The sequence below is a fragment of the Pelophylax lessonae genome, assembly GCF_965119305.1.
Source record: "Pelophylax lessonae genome assembly, chromosome: 4".
Taxonomy (NCBI): domain Eukaryota; kingdom Metazoa; phylum Chordata; class Amphibia; order Anura; family Ranidae; genus Pelophylax; species Pelophylax lessonae.
The window spans coordinates 234,679,132-234,699,607 of NC_138771.1; the positions used below are offsets into that span (position 1 = coordinate 234,679,132).

General features: G+C 42.9%; 1 protein-coding gene across 2 annotated transcripts in view; it reads right to left on the reverse strand.

Annotated features, from left to right (window-relative positions):
- LOC309553352 (uncharacterized protein) overlaps positions 1 to 20,476 on the reverse strand; it is a 163,544-nt gene that overhangs the window by 102,381 nt on the left and 40,687 nt on the right. For both annotated transcript variants that reach the window (XM_082254452.1, XM_082254451.1), the window contains exon 8: positions 14,918 to 15,000. In XM_082254452.1, coding sequence (XP_082110578.1) covers positions 14,918 to 15,000 — 83 coding nt within the window. The remainder of the gene's footprint in view (positions 1 to 14,917; positions 15,001 to 20,476) is intronic.

Genomic DNA, 20,476 nt, shown 5'->3' on the forward strand with positions numbered 1-20,476 from the left:
CTATCTCTCCTCGTTGGCTCACTGGCTATAATTGACATGAAGGCAAAAACCTTGATCCTTAAGATAGACCTTCTAGCAGTCAATTTATGCCTACAAATCTGACATTATTTGATGTCTATGGGTAACTATATGCTAGAGCAGTGGTCCTCAACCCTGGTCCTCAGGGCCCACTAACAGTTCAGGTTTGCAAGATAACTGAAATACATCCCAGGTGATATCATTTGCTGCTCAGTGATTGCAGTACTCTAGTCTGCATCTCCCCAAGGTAATACTTAAAATCTGGCCAGTTAGTGGGCCCCGAGGACCGGAGTTAAGGACCACTGTGCTAGAAAATGGGTTTAGTATCTATTGAAAAGACAGAAGTCTTCATAAAATACCTATGTTAAAAAAATAGGTTTTTGTGAAGACAAAGCCTTTAAATAAAACAGACTAAAAAAAAAAAAAAAAACAACAGTCTTATTTTAGTGTGACCTCCAAGACAACCTTCATGGTGTGAATCTGTTGTTCTGAATGCAGCTGCACAAAGCAGCCACACAAGCAAAAATGATACAAAAAAGATGTGAAATTCATTTGCTGTTTATATGCGTTGTGATGCATGACGATTCCAAGAAATTTCCTGAGCCAGTCTGAAATGTACCATCTGACTGAACATTTGTGACTTTATTTCTCATTACACTGTGAAGATGGGAGGTAATCCTTTTTGTTAGTTCTTACCTATTACAACTCCCTAGCAGAATTGCTACCATTTCTTTTACTCTCCTATGTTTACATTTATAAATTCCAGTATTTTTTTCTGCCCATATCTACTACGAGAATGTTTCTTTTTATTAACCTAAACTAGTAGCAGTTTATTGTATGGTAAAAAAAAGTTATACTGGACCAATATTACGAGAATATCAAGATGTTATAACTACGAATCCTAGAACTTATCAGTTGGAAATAACTAGCAGAGAGGTTTGGGTCCTGTGTGCCTTTTATATACATTCTCAATTTTTAGCAGTGCAAGGTTGATGTGTTTGGGTGTGGGGGATATTGTTCAAAATTACAGAAAAAAAATTATGTGATTTTTTTTTTTTTCAAGTTTCTCCTGGAGTGGTTCTCATTATTCATTTCTTTCTGATACCTGGAATACAGGTACACTATATTGTCAAAAGTATTGGGATGCCTGCCTTTACACACACATGAACTTTAATGGCATCCCAGTCTTAGTCTGTAGGGTTCAATATAACATTTTCAAATGTTATGTTTATGTTAAGGCTGTCTACAAGGTTTAGGAGTGTGTCTATGGGAAAAATGTACCATTCTTCCAGAAGCGCATTTGTGAGGTCAGGAACTGAAGTTGGACGAGAAGGCCTGGCTTGCAGTCTCTGCTCTAATTCATCCTAAAGATGTTCTAGTGGGTTGAGGTCAGGCCATTCAAATTCCTCCACTCCAAACTTGCTCATCCATGTCTTTATGGACACACTCCTAAACTTTGTGGACAGCCTTCCCAGGAGAGTTGATGCTGTTATAGCTGCCAAGGGTGGGCCAACTCAATATTGTACTCTACAAACTAAGACTAGGATGCCAATTAAGTTAATGTGCGTGTAAAGGCAGGTGTCCCAATACTTTTGACAATATAGTGTATATTAGATCCATGGATCGGGGCACAGTCAGGGGAATTAACAAAGAGTGTCTTTTGCGACAATTGTTGGGGTAGGTGACAGATTCATGAACCTTGTGAAAACAGGTAGATAAATTTGAGCACATGCCATGAGCAGAGGCACACCAAAACCAGAGTGTCCATACAGACACGCCATCTTCAGTGCAGCAGAGTTCCCTCCCTGCCGCTGCATTGTCCATCGCAGCAGTCAAGGAGTTTTGAAGGTGGGTGGGCATAACCTTATTGGAATTCAGAGACACTATTTCCCCTATAGTCAGCATCACTGGCTGCTAAGATGCTGTTGGCTGTGAAGCCCACATCATCCTTAACAACCAGGGACAGGTGAGGAGGCTAGGGGGTAGTGGCGGCAAACACCTCACCCTGCTACACAGTGTACAGGGACAGCCACCCTGCTGGGTTCTGCAACACCTGCAGAACACATAAGGGTTGATTTACTAAAACTGGAGAGTGCAAAATCTGGTGCAACTGTGCATGGTAGCCAACCAGCCTATGATTTCAGCTTTAACAAAAAAAAAAAAAAAAAACTGATTGGTTTCTATTCAAAGCTGCACTCTCCAGTTTTAGGAAATCAACGCCAAAGAGTAAAAGTGTGCAGGTGCAAGGTGAAGAAAATATCAGGGCCACAAGTATTACGCATTGGCCCCATGGGAGCCCCTAGCACCGCTTGCTAAAAAATAACTAGGGCCTGTTATAGTTGTTAATAGGGTCTTTTTTACTGACCAGTTTCTGGGTTCTCCTTTTGTCTGTTTCAGATACTCCCTTTACTGTATCCATGCAGGATTTCATCTATCAACTGTTGCAAGGCAGATCAACTAGTTAACTGATTTCACCCTTTGATTGGCTATGAAGTTTCTGAGGTAAACCTACGGTTGCCACCTCATCCCTTTAGGCTGGGTTCACACCGAAGCGAATTGTATGCGGGGAAATCTGCATCCAACTTGCATGTCAGGAGAGTGTGACCGCCCACTTCACACAGCTCCAGGTGGGTTATGGCTCACATTGGAAAAGAGTCCTTTGCATCTTTGGCTCTGTTTCAGGTGCAAATTCAGGCTAAAAATTTGGACCTGATTCACACCTGAATCAGTGAACAGGGACGCACCGGACCCCATGCTGTGACCCGCAGCCACAGTAAGTGTGAACCCAGCCTGATTCACACCTGAATCAGTGAACAGAGACGCACCGGACCCCATGCTGCAACCCGCAACCACAGTAAGTGTGAACCCAGCCTGATTCACACCTGAATCAGTGAACAGGGACACACCGGACCCCATGCTGTGACCCGCAGCCACAGTAAGTGTGAACCCAGCCTGATTCACACCTGAATCAGTGAACAGGGACGCACGGGACCCCATGCTGTGACCCGCAGCCACAGTAAGTGTGAACCCAGCCTGATTCACACCTGAATCAGTGAACAGGGACGCACCGGACCCCATGCTGTGACCCGCAGCCACAGTATGTGTGAACCCAGCCTTATTCACACCTAAATCAGTGAACAGAGATGCACCGGACCCCATGCTGTGATCTGCAGCCACAGTATGTGTGAACCCAGCCTGATTCACACCTGAATCAGTGAACAGAGACGCACCGGACCCCATGCTGTGACCCGCAGCCACAGTAAGTGTGAACCCAGCCTGATTCACACCTGAATCAGTGAACAGGGACACACCGGACCCCATGCTGTGACCCGCAGCCACAGTAAGTGTGAACCCAGCCTGATTCACACCTGAATCAGTGAACAGGGATGCACCGGACCCCATGCTGCGACCCGCAGCCACAGTAAGTGTGAACCCAGCCTGATTCACACCTGAATCAGTGAACAGAGACGCACCGGACACCATGCTGTGACCCGCAGCCACAGTAAGTGTGAACATAGCCTGATTCATACCTGAAACAGTGAACAGGGACGCACTGGACCCCATGCTGTGGCCCGCAGCCACAGTAAGTGTGAACCCAGCCTGATTCACACCTGAATCAGTGAACAGGGATGCACCGGACCCCATGCTGTGACCCGCAGCCACAGTAAGTGTGAACCCAGCCTGATTCACACCCGAATCAGTGAACAGGGACACACCGGACCCCATGCTGTGACCCGCAGCCACAGTAAGTGTGAACCCAGCCTGATTCACACCTAAATCAGTGAACAGAGACGCACCGGACCCCATTCTGTGATCTGCAGCCACAGTATGTGTGAACCCAGCCTGATTCACACCTGATTTAGAGAACAAGGACACACCGGACCCCATGCTGTGACCCGCAGCCACAGTAAGTGTGAACCCAGCCTGATTCACACCTGAGTCAGTGAACAGAGACGCACCGGACCCCATGCTGCGACCCGCAGCCACAGTAAGTGTGAACCCAGCCTGATTCACACCTGAATCAGTGAACAGGGATGCACCGGACCCCATGCTGTGACCCGCAGCCACAGTAAGTGTGAACCCAGCCTGATTCACACCTGAATCAGTGAACAGGGACACACCGGACCCCATGCTGTGACCCGCAGCCACAGTAAGTGTGAACCCAGCCTGATTCACACCTGAATCAGTGAACAGAGACGCACCGGACACCATGCTGTGACCCGCAGCCACAGTAAGTGTGAACATAGCCTGATTCATACCTGAAACAGTGAACAGGGACGCACCGGACCCCATGCTGTGGCCCGCAGCCACAGTAAGTGTGAACCCAGCCTGATTCACACCGGAATCAGTGAACAGGGACACACCGGACCCCATGCTGTGACCCGCAGCCACAGTAAGTGTGAACCCAGCCTGATTCACACCTAAATCAGTGAACAGAGACGCACCGGACCCCATGCTGTGATCTGCAGCCACAGTATGTGTGAACCCAGCCTGATTCACACCTGATTTAGAGAACAAGGACGCACCGGACCCCATGCTGTGACCCGCAGCCACAGTAAGTGTGAACCCAGCCTGATTCACACCTGAGTCAGTGAACAGAGACGCACCGGACCCCATGCTGCGACCCGCAGCCACAGTAAGTGTGAACCCAGCCTGATTCACACCTGAATCAGTGAACAGGGACGCACCGGACCCCATGCTGTGACCCGCAGCCACAGTAAGTGTAAACCCAGCCTGATTCACACCTGAGTCAGTGAACAGAGAAGCACCGGACCCCATGCTGTGACCCGCAGCCACAGTAAGTGTGAACCCAGCCTGATTCACACCTGAATCAGTGAACAGGGACACACCGGACCCCATGCTGTGACCCGCAGCCACAGTAAGTGTGAACCCAGCCTGATTCACACCTGAATCAGTGAACAGGGACGCACCGGACCCCATGCTGTGATCTGCAGCCACAGTATGTGTGAACCCAGCCTGATGCACACCTGAATCAGTGAACAGAGACGCACCAGACACCATGCTGTGACCCGCAGCCACAGTAAGTGTGAACATAGCCTGATTCATACCTGAAACAGTGAACAGGGACGCACCGGACCCCATGCTGTGACCCGCAGCCACAGTAAGTGTGAACCCAGCCTGATTCACACCCGAATCAGTGAACAGGGACACACCGGACCCCATGCTGTGACCCGCAGCCACAGTAAGTGTGAACCCAGCCTGATTCACACCTGAATCAGTGAACAGGGATGCACCGGACCCCATGCTGTGACCCGCAGCCACAGTATGTGTGAACCCAGCCTGATTCACACCTGAATCAGTGAACAGAGACGCACCGGACCCCATGCTGTGACCCGCAGCCACAGTAAGTGTGAACATAGCCTGATTCATACCTGAATCAGTGAACAGGGACGTCACGCACGGGACCCCATGCTGTGACCCGCAGCCACAGTAAGTGTGAACCCAGCCTGATTCACACCTGAATCAGTGAACAGGGACGCACCGGACCCCATGCTGTGACCCACAGCCACAGTAAGTGTGAACCCAGCCTGATTCACACCTGAATCAGTGAACAGGGACACACCAGACCCCATGCTGTGACCCGCAGCCACAGTATGTGTGAACCCAGCCTGATTCACACCTGAATCGGTGAACAGGGACGCACCGGACCCCATGCTGTGACCCATAGCCACAGTAAGTGTGAACCCAGCCTGATTCACACCTGAATTAGTGAACATGGACACACCGGACCCCATGCTGTGACCCGCAGCCACAGTAAGTGTGAACCCAGCCTGATTCACTCCTGAATCAGTGAACAGGGACGCACCGGACTCCATGCTTTGACCCACAGCCACAGTAAGTGTGAACCCAGCCTGAATTACACCTGAATCAGTGAACAGGGACGCACCGGACCCCATGCTGTGACCCGCAGCCACAGTGTGTGTGAACCCAGCCTGATTCACACCTGAATCAGTGAACAGGGATGCACCGGACCCCATGCTGTGACCCACAGCCACAGTATGTGTGAACCCAGCCTGATTCACACCTGAATCGGTGAACAGGGACGCACCGGACCCCATGCTGTGACCCATAGCCACAGTAAGGCTGGATACACACAATACAACTTTTGTTGTTAGATTTCCTTAAGATTTACCTTCAACGATGTAGTGAAAGGGCCTGACATACAAATTGAAAGTGTTTAGGTGTGACCTCATATTATATGGTTTTCATAAATCTAAAGAAAAAAATCTAAAGAAAGTTGTATAGTGTAAATACAGCTTAAGTGTGAACCTAGCCTTAAACCTGAACACAAATGAATCACACAGGTTCTGAGGCTAATTTAATGCAGATAAGGCACTAAGTGAGTTCAGTTACCACCTTAATCAGCTAAAGAACCTGTGTAATTATTATGTGTTCAGGTTTTAAGCGATGAGGTGACAATTCTAAATAAATCTGTCATCCAACCAGGATTCACACTCATGTTTAAATATCATTTCCCTAAGGTATTTGACAGTAGTTAAACCATCAACATGTTTACTACATGTACATATGTTAAATGACTTGTATCCTAGTCTCCCCAATTATTATTCTGTTGGGCATTTGGTTTTGGGGCCGTAGGCAGAACAAAGTGTGTGTGTGTGTTTTTGGTGTTTATGGTGCTTATTGTTTATCTGAACTGGTTTCCTGCTCTCCAGTGTCCATGTGGGTCTTTTACCTGTGCTTGTTCTTTTATCTGACTCTGCCATATATACTTATTTTAAATACTCTAAGGCTGGGTTCACATATATGCGAATTGGATGCGTTTTAAACCATATGATATGGGAATGTAAACGGCTCCCAATAGAGTTGGCTCACACATGTCTAGGGCGGCCGTGGTGCAGTTTCAAAAAGGGTCCTGTGTGTTTTTGGGTCTGGTCCAGGTGCAAATTCAGCAAAAATTCTCACCTGAATCGCACCTGAACCGGTGAACAGAAACGCATTGGACCCCGGACCGAAAACCGCAGCCACACATATGCGAACCCAGCCTTAGTCAGATCTTCCTGGTAGAGGAAAGTGGTTTTCTCTGCAAACTCTGAATGATGGTCCCTGTTGCCATTTCTGTTGGTTTAGACTATTTCTATTTCTTTCTTGGTTCTTACTCTTTCTTATATTTAATAAAATGCTTTTTTTTTTCGTTCCTGTATTTCTGCTTTGGATCTTTTCTCTTTTAATTTGCATTCTCATTTCTTTAGATTCTGGGCTGCTACAGGTTAGACCTTAGTCAAGACAAGCTGTTCTGCTCTCCCTTCCCTTTGTTGCGGTTACCTTTTTTGGCGGGCACGGCAGCTCAATCGTTTGAATAGGCTGCTGTGCTGCGTGAACTGCCAAAAAAAGTGCATGTGCCTTTTTAAAAACGTGGCCGCACAGAAACCGCTTGGTCTTTTTGATCAAGCGATTTTCCTGAAGTTCCCGCACCCATGATCGCATTGCACAGCCCTGTGCGCATCTCGGAAGAGCAGCGCGATTTGGCTGTAGGTGGTCGCATGAATGCACCGTGCGGGCTACTCCGAACCTAGCCTAAAGAAAGTTTATTGTTTTGGTTAAATGCTTTTAACCCCAATAAAGGGGCGTGGCCTAATATTTTCCAAGATGGTTGCCTTTTGTTTCATTTAATTATTTTTTTCAGGTGGTTTTGTATTTATTTGGTTAAATGGGTGCTTGTGGGGCCTGCAATTCCCATGAATTGGGGTGGTTAAGGTGTGTGATCTATTACACTCATTGTGCCCCAGTTTAAGGGTCACATTCAGTGCTGGGACAAGGTCATCCAGCCCCCCAGGGCAAGGATGCCAAAATGCCCCCCTTCCCTCAGGGTTAGGGTCAAGTTGCCCCCCATACCTGCAATAAATCATTGCACCCAGGGCAACCCACCCCTTGTCCCGGCCCTGGTCACATTCATGTCCCAATCCTGGAAATCTTCATAGATCAGCCTGTTTTTGAATAGTGAGAACAAACTGGGGCATCAGGTGGAAACCTATACCGCCATGGACTCGAGGAATATAACAAACTAAATGCACAACCTATCCCATGTAAAAAGGACCATAGCGCAGTAACATTTTTTATTTTCTAAAGTCGAGTACTACGATTTATGTTTAAATATATGCATTTTTAACAAATATTTGGCAGATGTCAATGACACGCTCTCTACTTTAGACAGATGTTTTAGATGTCATAATGTTTATATTTGTTCATTTTGAAATGTCGGAAAATATTTTGGCAAGAAACAGATTTGCCTCAGGTCTATTGCATTTCATCTAAGGGACCTAAATACCACTGAGCTGAAAAAAAATTATAGGATATGTGCTTTCTTGAATTTCTTATTGCCCTAGGTATTTAGCATTAGATTATAGAAGAAATATGACTTATTTTGAAATCTAGATCTATTTAAATTTACTGGTACTATTGTATTTCTTTGACAATAGAGTCATTATGCTTGCATGAGAAGATGACAGAGCAGAAAATGCAATCTGAAGCTTAATGCTGCAAGCCTATCTTTGCTTGAGCGATTTTTTTTTTAGTTTGTAACAGGAGCAGGAACAACCTTATATCCATGAATATAAAATAGAATATTCATGCCTTCATTTAAAATGCTTTGTTTTTAAAGGGTCCTAAGTTGGAAAATGAATTTAAAAAATAGAAAACGAGATTGTGTACCCAAGTATTAGAGAATGGTGGTAATTGTTTATTTTGTATTTGTGTTGCTTTTGCCATAAAATATATGCATTTTCAGTGCTTTTCCATGATATTCCATGTATGATGAAATAAATGCAAAGCCCAGACTGCTCTCAAACAGGCTTTGATTCAGAACCCCAGCCAAAAATTAAAGGGCTAAAGATGAATAGCTCATATATCATAGATCAAGAAAACAAACCCAGCATTTGCTGCAATATTCAGCTTCAATCCAGAGATTTACCCCACAATTTATTTCTGCCGCTAGATGTCATCAATCTTGTTGCCTTTTGTTCTGTGTGCATGTGCATACACCCCAATCATTGTAGTAGCATGCGCCTATACACATCTAGATCCTGAGAGATCTTTACACAAAAGAGGTAGTTCAATCAGCAATACACATTTATTGAAAGGGTTACATAATATATATATATATACAAATTACACACTAAACAGTATTTACAACACATGGTTAGTACAGACCTCCTGGCGTATATGATATTTACAAATTACCCACAATAGCCATATTTACAATACCATGTACGTATTGAGCATGGAGTTAAGTTACCTGTTCACTTCAGGCATGGTGCCTGCCATGTGTATTCAAACACTAAAGAGAAAAAGCATGTATACATTCTAAGTGGCCATCCCCAGTAGCTTCATCCTAGTCTGCTTGCAAGAGAGTGATCTCTCTCCTCACCTATATTAATATAGACCCATATTGCCTTGCTCAGAGCCATTCTGATTGGTGTAGCAATCTTACCCTTCTCCTCCCTTTGGGCGTACATTATTCAGGATTGGGCAAATTGCCCATCCCTGAACCGACGATCACCTTCATTGCATATCTAAAGACTGAGTCTTTGAATTAGAGGGTGAGATAAAGGAATGACCTGTCATGGACGATTGTCAATTGTTTTCTGGCCCCGTAATGTCTGGCTAACAGGAACTTAAGTACAGGATTGTACTATTCTGCATATCAGTTTGTTTTCTAGTGCAAATAGAACTGGCACTTTAAATGGACTTGTTAATCAAGTTACTATTGCCTGCAGACTGAAGTCACACAACTTCATATAATTGATAATCATATATCAACTCAATGTAAGATCAGAACTCAATATCTTGTACATATATATTTACATCCATCTATATACAGTCTCTAATGGGGATTTATACATAACTCCTCCTCAGGCCACAGTAATGGAGATTACACATAAACTCATGAGGCAACAATCTGATGGCCAGCATCATTCCACCCACTTCCTTAGAGCCCTGGAAGTCCTGGATCCTCCCCAGCCTGTTACTGAACAGTGAAAGCAGTAGCAGCACTGTAATAAGCTTATCTCTCTGTGGCTTGGCTTTCTCCACTCATTTCTTGTCAGCTCATGAACTGATTGGCTCCTTGTGGTGTTTGCATTTATAAATGCATTCACTGAAGTAGTAATGATTACAGATCTACATTCATTTGTGTTTTTTTTTATCTGACTAGAATTCAGTTTTAAGTTATCTAGGAGATTTATTCGATAGGCATATCCCTGTGACAACTTTTACTGACACGAAGGGAGGGCGCTACATGCTGGTGTCCGTCCGCCGTATCCCTGCTGTGGAATGGCGGTCTATCTGATGTGAGTTGCTGCCCATTATTGCTGTGACATGTACATGTTTCTCAACTCAACTTTTCCAAAAATGCTACACTATATAAGCTATTTTGGCTCTATCTGATGAGCATTTATTTAGTATATCCACCATTCCATGATTGAGAGGACGTCCCTGCATCATAGAGGGGTTATCCAGCTCCTGATGGGATTTTAACCAAAGTCTTTGATTTCATGATTTCTGGTGAGTGCATTTGAGTGCTGGTGGAGGAGGACTGTCACCCATTGCATTAGTCAACGGAGGTGGATTCACAGTTTTCTGAACTTCTTGTTTACATTGCATATTTTGGTGTATGTTTTGACACCCTATATATCACCGTTCATTTTCATCATGGATTACGGGCTACTATAGTGGATTGCACTTTCGCTTTTTCTGTTTTATGTGCACATTTATACATATTATTTTGCTATTTATGATATGTCATTTTCATATTAGCTCTGCCCTTGTTTTTGTTTCTATGTATCCTAGCCCAAGCAAACAGAAATTTCCTTAGGAGAACACAAAATGAATCAGGAAGTAAATAAATACATACTGTAAATACCAATACAATGCTTTAAAGTTTGCAAATCTGCACTTTTTTCAAGAAAATAAGAATTACCTATTATGTTGCTCCTCGTATGTTTTCAGTTCAATGCCAGCAACAACAAAATTATGTAAGCATGTACAAAAAATTGGTAATGGAAAATGCTGCATTTTTTATGAAGGAAGTTATCCCCTGCATCACTTTAGAGGTGTTTGCTCTAATACCCATCATTATCATCTTATCATGAGTTAAATCAGACTGTAGAAAGATCTAAATCAGGGATTGACAACCTGTCAATCGTGGGGACATGATGGATAGATTTTGTCTCTTTCTTGCTGACCCCCAGAACCTGGACAGGAGCGGGGGCAGCATTTACTGAATCAATCCCCTTTCCTCTGACAGCAGCTCGAAAGCCTGCTCCTCCCCTTCCTCCTCCCGCCAGCATTTAGCTGGTTGGTTGCAGTAAATGCCATCCCCCCTCTTCTGTCTCTTAGCTTATGCTTCCCAGCCCCCTGCTCCCCACAGCGCATCTAGCTTCCCCTCCAATCCGCTCCTTTTCTACCGGCTGCGGCAGGGGATCTTAAAGAAAGAGAGCAGAGGAAGGGGGTGGCAAATATGTAATTTACTTGCCCCTTCCTTTTCTGAAAACAGTGAATGATTGGTACTGATCATTCACCGTTTTCATTAATAATTGAATTTTATTCATTTATTTATTTTAGTCACTTAAGCATTTTATATTTTGTACCTCTATGCACATATTTGTAATGATTGAATAATTGTTGTACTCTATATAGTTTAGGCACTAGCACTTTTAGTATATTATTGATGATTAGAAATATTAATTTGGACATACACCAGGCACATATTTGTTAGATAAGCAGCGCAGGTACTTTATTTTATTTGTTTAAAGGCACCCCCTTTTTACCAGAAGCAGCTTATTAAATATTTATACATTTATTTATTGATATTAGCAGGTATAATCCTAAGCGCTAGCCCCACGCACCTTAATTGAAGCATGGTAATCTGTGTTTACTATGCTTCAGTTTGTGAATGAACAGGAAGCTTTGTACAGAGCTATTCCTGTTCATTCATTCTGTGCAGCTGAGGCTGCAGAGATAGAGATTGAGGAACCAATCACTTTTTTTCACAAAATTGTGTTCATTCATAATTAAAGCATAGTAAACTGTGTTTACTGTGACAGTAAGCTTCAGGAAGGAGAGCGAGGGAAGGGGCGGTAAATATGTTAATTTCCGCCCCCTTCCTTTTCTGAATGAACACAGTAAGTTGTTAGTAGCGATCACTCTCCATGTTCATTAATAATTGAAGCATAGTAAATTGTGCTTACTATGCTTGAGTTTGTGAATGAGAAGGAAGCTTTGTACAGCTGAGGCTGCAAAGATAGTGATTGAGGACTCAATCACTTTTTTCTGTCTGAAAAGTGAGACATCAGAGGTTTGTTTAGATCCCTGATGTTTCAGCAAAGCCCCCACCAGGCCTGGTAAAAAAACAATTGTAAAAAATAATACAAAAATAAAATTGTAAAAATTGTAAAAAAAGAATTAAAAAAAATAATAAAAAAACTGACACCGTCCACTGCCCTACTGACACCATCCTCTGCTCTGCTGACATGGTTCACTGCTCTACTGAATGACACCATCCACTGCTCTACTGACACTGTCCACTGCTCTACTGACACCGTCCACTGCCCTACTGACACCACAACGTTTTTTCTCTCATGGTCCTAATCAACCCGCTTATCTCTCTACCCAATTTGCAGCTCATGCCTAATTGTTTTTCGGCCTTCTCCAGTCTGCGGGTGTTTTTTCTAAGACGACAACACTGAATGTAACTCTCTCCTCCGAAGTTGTCTAACAGATTTAAGAGCACTTCCCATATTGCTGGGCACCACACTCGATAGAATATCTAGGGATTAAATTAACATCTTCCTACTCTTCCTTGTTCTCCACTAACTATTACCCTTTGTTGCACACTCTGACCACCCTTATGCACTCCTGGCAATATCCTTCTCTCTCCTGAATTGGGAGGATCTCTGCGGTCAAAATGACGATCCTACCTAAGGCCCTATACTATTTTCGCACATTACCAGTGCGAGTGCCCCCTTTTTTTCTTTGCCTCCTTCAGAACCAGATTCTCCAATTTATTTGGGCCCAGAAACACCCCAAAGTTCCTAGATCTACCCTATTTGTTCATAGGCAGGCTACAAGGGGGCTTAGGGGTCCCTAACTTTTTTAGATACTATGCAGCGGTGCAGATCTCTCCACTGACTATGATTCACGCGATCTCGGATGTCCCTTCTTGGGTGTTGCTTGAACTTCCCAACTGTGACCCACATTCAATACAGGCCTTTCTTTGGCTCCCCAATAAGTCACGCCCCCCCCCCCTCCTTGAGCCCCTTGATGTTGCATAATCTAATATGGGACTCTGTCCCCTACTCGGGCAATTTGATGTCTTCCTTTTTGCCGCTGCTGCCCATTACACATGACCCCCTCTTTCCCCTGGCTTGTTGGAACCCCGGGCATTCTCATGGTGGCTGTCCCAGGGCTTTACGCGGGTCCAAGATTATCTTTCCCTTTCTTTTGCTTTCTTCAACTAAAACATTGGATTACTGCTCTGCACCGCATGTCCACCTATCCAGTCGTGAGACCTTTTTTGAGCATACGTGTCATCTCAGCCATCTATGCTTCCTTGATTGGACAACCATCATCAGCACCCCTTTCCTACATGTCTCAATGGGGGCGGGACCTCCAATCCCCAATAGGTCTAGAGGACTGGAGTAAGGCTTGGAAGACAGTTGCAAAATGTTCTTTTTACACAAATACGCTGGAAGTCACGTATAAGGTTCTTCTCAGGGGGTACTGGGCTACTGCTCGGATCTCCCATATTTACCCGGGGAGTAGTGACAGATGCTTTTAGGAACTGTGGACAAAGGGGAGATGTCCTGCATATCTGGTGGTCCTGCCCGAGACTAGTGGGGTTCTGGTTCAGAGTTTTTGGCCTGGTCCAGACCCTTTTCCATATAACGGTCTGCAAGACGCAAAGTTGACCTTATTACACTGCCCGATTCCCAGCCTATACGCACTTCAGCAGAAGCTGGCTACTTATATTTTTATTTCTGCTAAACGGACCATAGTCGAGGCCTGGAAGACTCCGCGCATATGACTGTCTTGATGCTCCATAGGCAGATGTCTAGCATTGTGAACAACTCACATCTTAGATTTCTCAAAGTCTGGAAACCATGGATTTCCCATGAGTTTCTGTCACTTCAACTGACTTGTTGGGGCCTTCTCTGACTGCTTCCGACGGGGTATCTGAGTCTGAGTTCTTTTATCCCTTCTTTTTTTCTCCTTCCTTCTCTAGACTGTGTCTTTTTCTCACTCACTTCTACTTTCTTTCTGGTTCTTCCTTTTTCTCGTTCATCTTTTTTCTTGTTCTTACAGATGCCTTTGGGGTTGGTCTCAGGAGTTGGGCCAATATCATCCCAATTGCATGAAGACTTTTAATTACGATTGTTCTGTCTGTATTCCTTTTGGATTCCTCTGTAATACCTGATTATTCTATAGCCCCTGTGCGGGCGACTTATATGGTTGCTTCTGATTTCTCATGTTGTGTCATAAAACCAATAAATACATTGAAACAGAAATAAAGTGGCACTTCATTCATGTCACTGCACAGCAGCTCGCCATTCAGAGCGGTGTTATATTATTCAAACATATGGAACGCAGAGAAATACTGTGCTCTAGTGTAAACACGATTCACAGAAAACTATTGTTTTCTGTGTGTCATTGTATATACCAGTGTTTATCCTATAGGAAAAATGCAGATGACTGCACATAGTGTGAGTGAGCCCTCATAGCTAAGGACATAGACATGCTGGCATCTGTTATCACAAATGCCAGCACATTCCAGGGTTTCTTATAAAACAACATTGTGATTCATGACCATTGCTAATCTTTTTTTGTTTTTATTTAATTTGCTTTTCTTAGAACTATTGCCTACCTATTGTAGAACTCAGATATATGAAGGCTGTTAAAGTCTTTTATACGTGAAAATCGAACAGAGAAGTGGTTCATTTGTAAAGCCTAAAATACAAAAGACATACTGTTAAATATTTTGCATGCATGCTTCAAAAGCCAATAATTATAGTTTTATGAATGCGAGGATATGAATATTAGCAATCCACTGTAACGTAATGCCAAGTGATGAGATACAGAGGCATATACTAAATCTATATTTTAATTCAATATAGCACAATATTTCTTTACTAAGCATCACTGTTTCTTAAAGAGTGTAACCAGTATTCCTTTTTTTCCTCCTTTAGGTCATTTAAGGCAAAAAAAATTACTTCCCTTTGAGTGGAAGTGCCTTGTTAAAAATGCAAAAGAAGTCAGCTTAGCCTCCCACTCCCTGTCAGCTTGTCAAAGTGATTGCTAACAGAGGTGAGTAGAGGAGGGATGACCTGTTCAAAGGTACTATTCGATCACTGATGTACAAAAATGTATAGAAATTGTTGTGGACAGAAATGCAGGTGTATAGGAATATATAGTACATTTTGATACAGTACAAAACTATGACATAGACCAGTGATAGTGTTATAGTGAATCTGCGGTCAGTCTACACATGATTAAGCATTTGCACAACTATAACAAGCAGTTAAAAAGCTTTAACACAAGCCTTTACTAACCTTTGCACCTGCAGGCACTGTAAGGAAATTCATCCTCAATGTTCACAGTGAAAATATGAAAATGGTTATCTCTTTAAGGGAATATGGGACCAGGCTATAGAGTTTTAAAGCATTCACATAGTCCTAACATTTATAAATGAACTTTAAAACAAACCCTCATAGCTGCAGTCACAGAGGAGCAATTATTACTCAAAGTTCACAGCAGAAATCCTGATCCAGTGCAAATTGTTCACTCAACTCCCCTGCTCTTTGTTTACATTTATAATAATTATAATACATATTGTACAGTCGCTGCACAGTATGTAAGCAGCTTTATTTTACTGCAATGTAAGAAGGAGAGAGATGGCAGTACGATAAAAAAAATTAAGAGAATGTAATATTTCACAGACATTTGCCAGAAATATTGTACATCAACTTGATTAGGTGCAATGTAAGAGGGATAGACATGGCAAGTTTTATCCAGAAATTCAAATTAAAATGTATTATTTTAGAAACAAAAGCCACAGATATTGTACATTCACTGGAAAGTATGTAAACAATTGGATTAGGCCACAATATAAGAGGGAGACATGACATTAAGTAGTCTTGACTGACTCTTTCAGTAAAATAAAACTTTCTAAGATTAATTTTGAACTTTCCTTCTGCTAGTTTGAGGTCATGTCTCCATGTTCTTTAACTTGGCTTCAAGAACGTTTGTATAAAAATCAATCAGTGTAAGGCCAGCTTAAAGTGATATTAAAGTTTTAAATTTTTTTGTTTAAAAATAACAAACATGTTATACTTATGTGCTCTGTGAAGTGATTTTCCTCCTCTTCTCGGGTCTCTCGCCGGTGCTCCTGGCCCCTTCCTCCTGCTGAGTGCCCCCACTGCAAGCAGCTTGCTATGGGGGCACCCGAGCTGAGCCGCTGCTCAGTGTGTCCATTCTGACACGGAGCCGTGGCTCGCCCCGCGTCCTCTCTCTCTGATTGGCTCACTGACTTTGATTGACTGTGTCTCAGTCACTGGGAAAGTCCCGAACAACCGAGGCTCTTGTGGATCAAGATGGGGCTCAGGAAAGTATTAGGGGGCTGAGGGGAGCTGCTGCACCAGAAGTTTTTTTTATCCTAAAGCGTAACTCCACTTTTGTTAAGCAAAAAACATTCCCCTCTGGGTGATCTATGTACATTACAAGGATTGTAACAAACTTTGTTGCAGATTCCTACCTTTTGTTATTCTAAAGAAATAATTGTTTGTTCCTCTATGCCCCTGTGCTGAGTGGGTCTAATGGGAGTGGTTTCATAATTCTTTGTCAGCTGTGGAAGCTGCAGGGCACTAATGAGGAAACTGCTGGGCCTGCATCCCTTTAGACGTGTTTCTATTGGGAGTATCTCACCAAAAATGACATTTTTGCTGCAGGGGATGCCAGAAATCTGACTTGTATCTTAGTGCAGACTTCTGGGAAAATTGGGGAGCCAATTATACAAGCAGGAAATTATGTTTCTGGGGTCTGGTCAGTACACATTCTGTGTACAGAACACCTCCAGGTTGCCATATTGCACTGCATTTTCAGAAAATTACAACAGCTGCAGATTGAAAAGGAAAGGAAATTTTTAATAAAAATTAATCACAATAGGATTTGTGTCACGATTGTATACGCTATATTGTTTTTTTTCTTTATTTGCTTTTTTTTCCCCATGAAAGGGCAGTTACCCTTTAATGCATAAAATGCATTAAGACACAAAAACCTTCTGCCTTTACAACCACTTTAAGCGTCATCTCTGAGGGCCAGTGATTCTGTCAAAATTGGACTTGCACTGCAGTCAATTGGATTTTTGGCAGAAACCAAAGGTCAGGCAGACCTTGTTAACCACTTGCCGACCGCTGCACGACTACTTAATGCGGCAGTCAGCCGCTCCTGGACAAAGCGACGTAGACTTACGTCGCTCGCCCAGGAGCCTGCAGGGGGCGAGCGCGCCCTGCCTTCCCCGCGGGTGTGACCGGTGGCTCTGATGTCTGCCGGCCACTCGCGATCTTCCACAGGAGAGGGAGAAGGACGGACGGCTGATGTAAACACAGCCGTCTGTCATTCTCCCTGATGTAAGCACAGAGGCTATGCGATCCTGCTACGAAGGATCGTATGTTTCTGTGGTTACATCACAAGCCACGCCCCCCCCCCCACAGTTAGAATCACGCCCCTAGGGATACATTTAACCCATTGATCGGCAATAAAGTTAACCCCTTCCCTGCCAGTGTCATTTTTACAGATACAGTGCATATTTTATAGCACTGATTACTGTAGTAATATCAGATCTGTCCGCCACAATGTCGCAGTCCCGCAAAAAAAATTGCAGATCGCCGCCATTACTAGTTTAAAAAAAAAAAACAATAAAAATGACATAAATCTTTCCCGTAGTTAGTAAACGCAATAACTTTTGTGCAAACCAATCAAAATACGCTTATTGCGATGTTTTTTTACCAATAATATGTAGCAGAAAACAGATTGGCCTAAAATGTTAAAAAATTTTGATTTTTACATTTTTTTTTGAGAATTTCATATAAAAAAAATGTGAAAAATATTGTTATTTTTTCAAAATTGTCGCTCTTTTTTTGTTTATAGCGCAAAAAAATAAAAATCGCACAGGTGATCAAATACCACCAAAATAAAGCTCTGTTTGTTGGAAAAAAAGGACGCAAATTTAATTTGGGTACAGTGTCGCACGACCGTGCAATTGTCCGTTAAAGTCACGCAGTGCGAATCGCAAAATAGGGCCTGGTCTTTGAGCAGCCAAATCCTCCGGGGCTTAAGTGGTTAAATACTTTTTTTTTACCTTTTTTCCATTTTTTTTTTTACCACTGCTATTGCAGTTTTTTTGTAATATCTTTTCTGTAAAAATGTTTCTTGCACTGTTTTTCCATTCTTTTCTTTTCTAATTGTTTTAATCAGAAACTAAAGAAATCTTACCTCATGAAGAAAGTTACTGTATTTTAAATTTGCTCTTCCCTGTCTGTCGCAGCAGTGGGCGTCACACACATTTCTTAAAGCCATATTCTATTTCCTTTATGATTGGCCCAAACAAACTATTCTAAGTTATTCTGCCACTGTCAGCGATGTATCATTCTGTAGTAGCATTAGCTACAGTACATACAGAATGCAGACTGTGTTCCATAAGACTCCGTTCACACTATGTCGGATCCGACTTCGGGGCGACCTGTGAAGTCGCGTGCAGCGCGACTTCAGCACGACTTGCACGGACTTCATAAAATGAATGTCTATGCAAGTCGCTCCAGGTCGCCCCGAAGTAGTACAGGACCCTTTTTCTAAGTCGAAGCGACTTGTGTCGCTCCTATTAGAACGGCTCCTGTAGCAGTCAATGGACCGCAATGGTGCACGACTTGTCAGGCTGACCAAGTCGCCTGACAAGTCGTGCTAGTGTGAATGGAGACTAAATTGCACAGGTGACTTCTCGTCTGCCGCAAGAACAAGATCAAGTCAAGATGAGTGCTTTTCAGCCATTTAGAGGAAGCCTTGTATTTTGTAACAATGAATACAAGGCTTTCTTTGACTGGCTGAGGTGTGGAGATGGGCAGATGATGTCATGATTTTTGAAATTCTGCGAGCAGAACCTGCTTGCCCTGTACCAGCTGCAGTATATGCAGAACCTCTGCCTCTCACTTTAGGACTGCCTGATATTATAAAACTGGGGATTACCTAAGGCCGGCCATAGACTGTTTGAATCTCGGCCTGTTCCTGCTGTGAACCATTGATGGGCAGGCTGAATGTACCAAGTTGATCGATCAATCAACTTGGGTACAACGAGCCTGCCCAGCTTATTGCAAGCGGCTGCTATAGCTGCTAGTAATAATCACTGTCTTCTTGGCTGCAGGAAAGAAATTCGCACCATCTATGGCCGGCCTGACTTTATTATCAGCTTTGGCAATAGGAAGACGGAGGATGTGGTATCTTAGGGCACTTCACAATGTGGTAATTTAGTGCACAAAACTGTACCCCACAAGTATGTGTTCATGTGCTTCAAAGGGCACCTTTTCCTGTGTCAGTCACATGTTCATGGTATTCACCTCCCCTTACCCCCAAAAAAGATCCTAGCAAAATTATACTCAACTAAAACATACTCACCTAAACAAAATTGAAACACTAAACCCCATCTCTAAAAACATAAAACCTTAATCATATATTTACATATACATATATATACATGAAATAAGAGGGACAAAAACAATAAAACACAAAAAAGCCTGCACAGGGGGCTTGAACAGGGTGGTCAGGGCAGTAGCTAAACAGCAAATACACAGACAAAAGCTAGTCCTAAAACTGATTTTTTTTCTTAATTCTCAACAAACCTTCTTGGAAACAGTTCACATAGCTTTTGGAATGAAAAGGTATTCCCAAATATGTGCAACAATATCTGTCATCACTTTTTCTTTATTATTGATCACATTTTTTTTTTTAATTTTAATTCTTTTTTTATTTTATTTTGCTTTATATAACTTTCTCTTCCTTTTTTACTTAGGTTAATTGGGTATGGTCAAAATTTCAAACTGTTCATCCACGCTTTTTAAGTATGTTAAGAGTTCATATAGACTGTTTTTACCTTTTATACACAGTATATGTTTTGTTTGATATACTCTGTCTTGTAACCTTTTATTTGAAAATCTTATCCAGAAAATAATACAAATTTTAGAAAAAAAAAACAGAATGTTGTCTCTATGCACTGAGAACACAGGGGGTTAACATAATAATATGTAGCTTACCATAGTGCAATAGCACTGTATAACACAAATATCTCTTCCTGCAAGCACTGTCAACTTCCCATATCTACTCCAACACACACAGACAAAAGGTTGCTTGGAACCCTGACTTTTATAGTGAGGAGCTG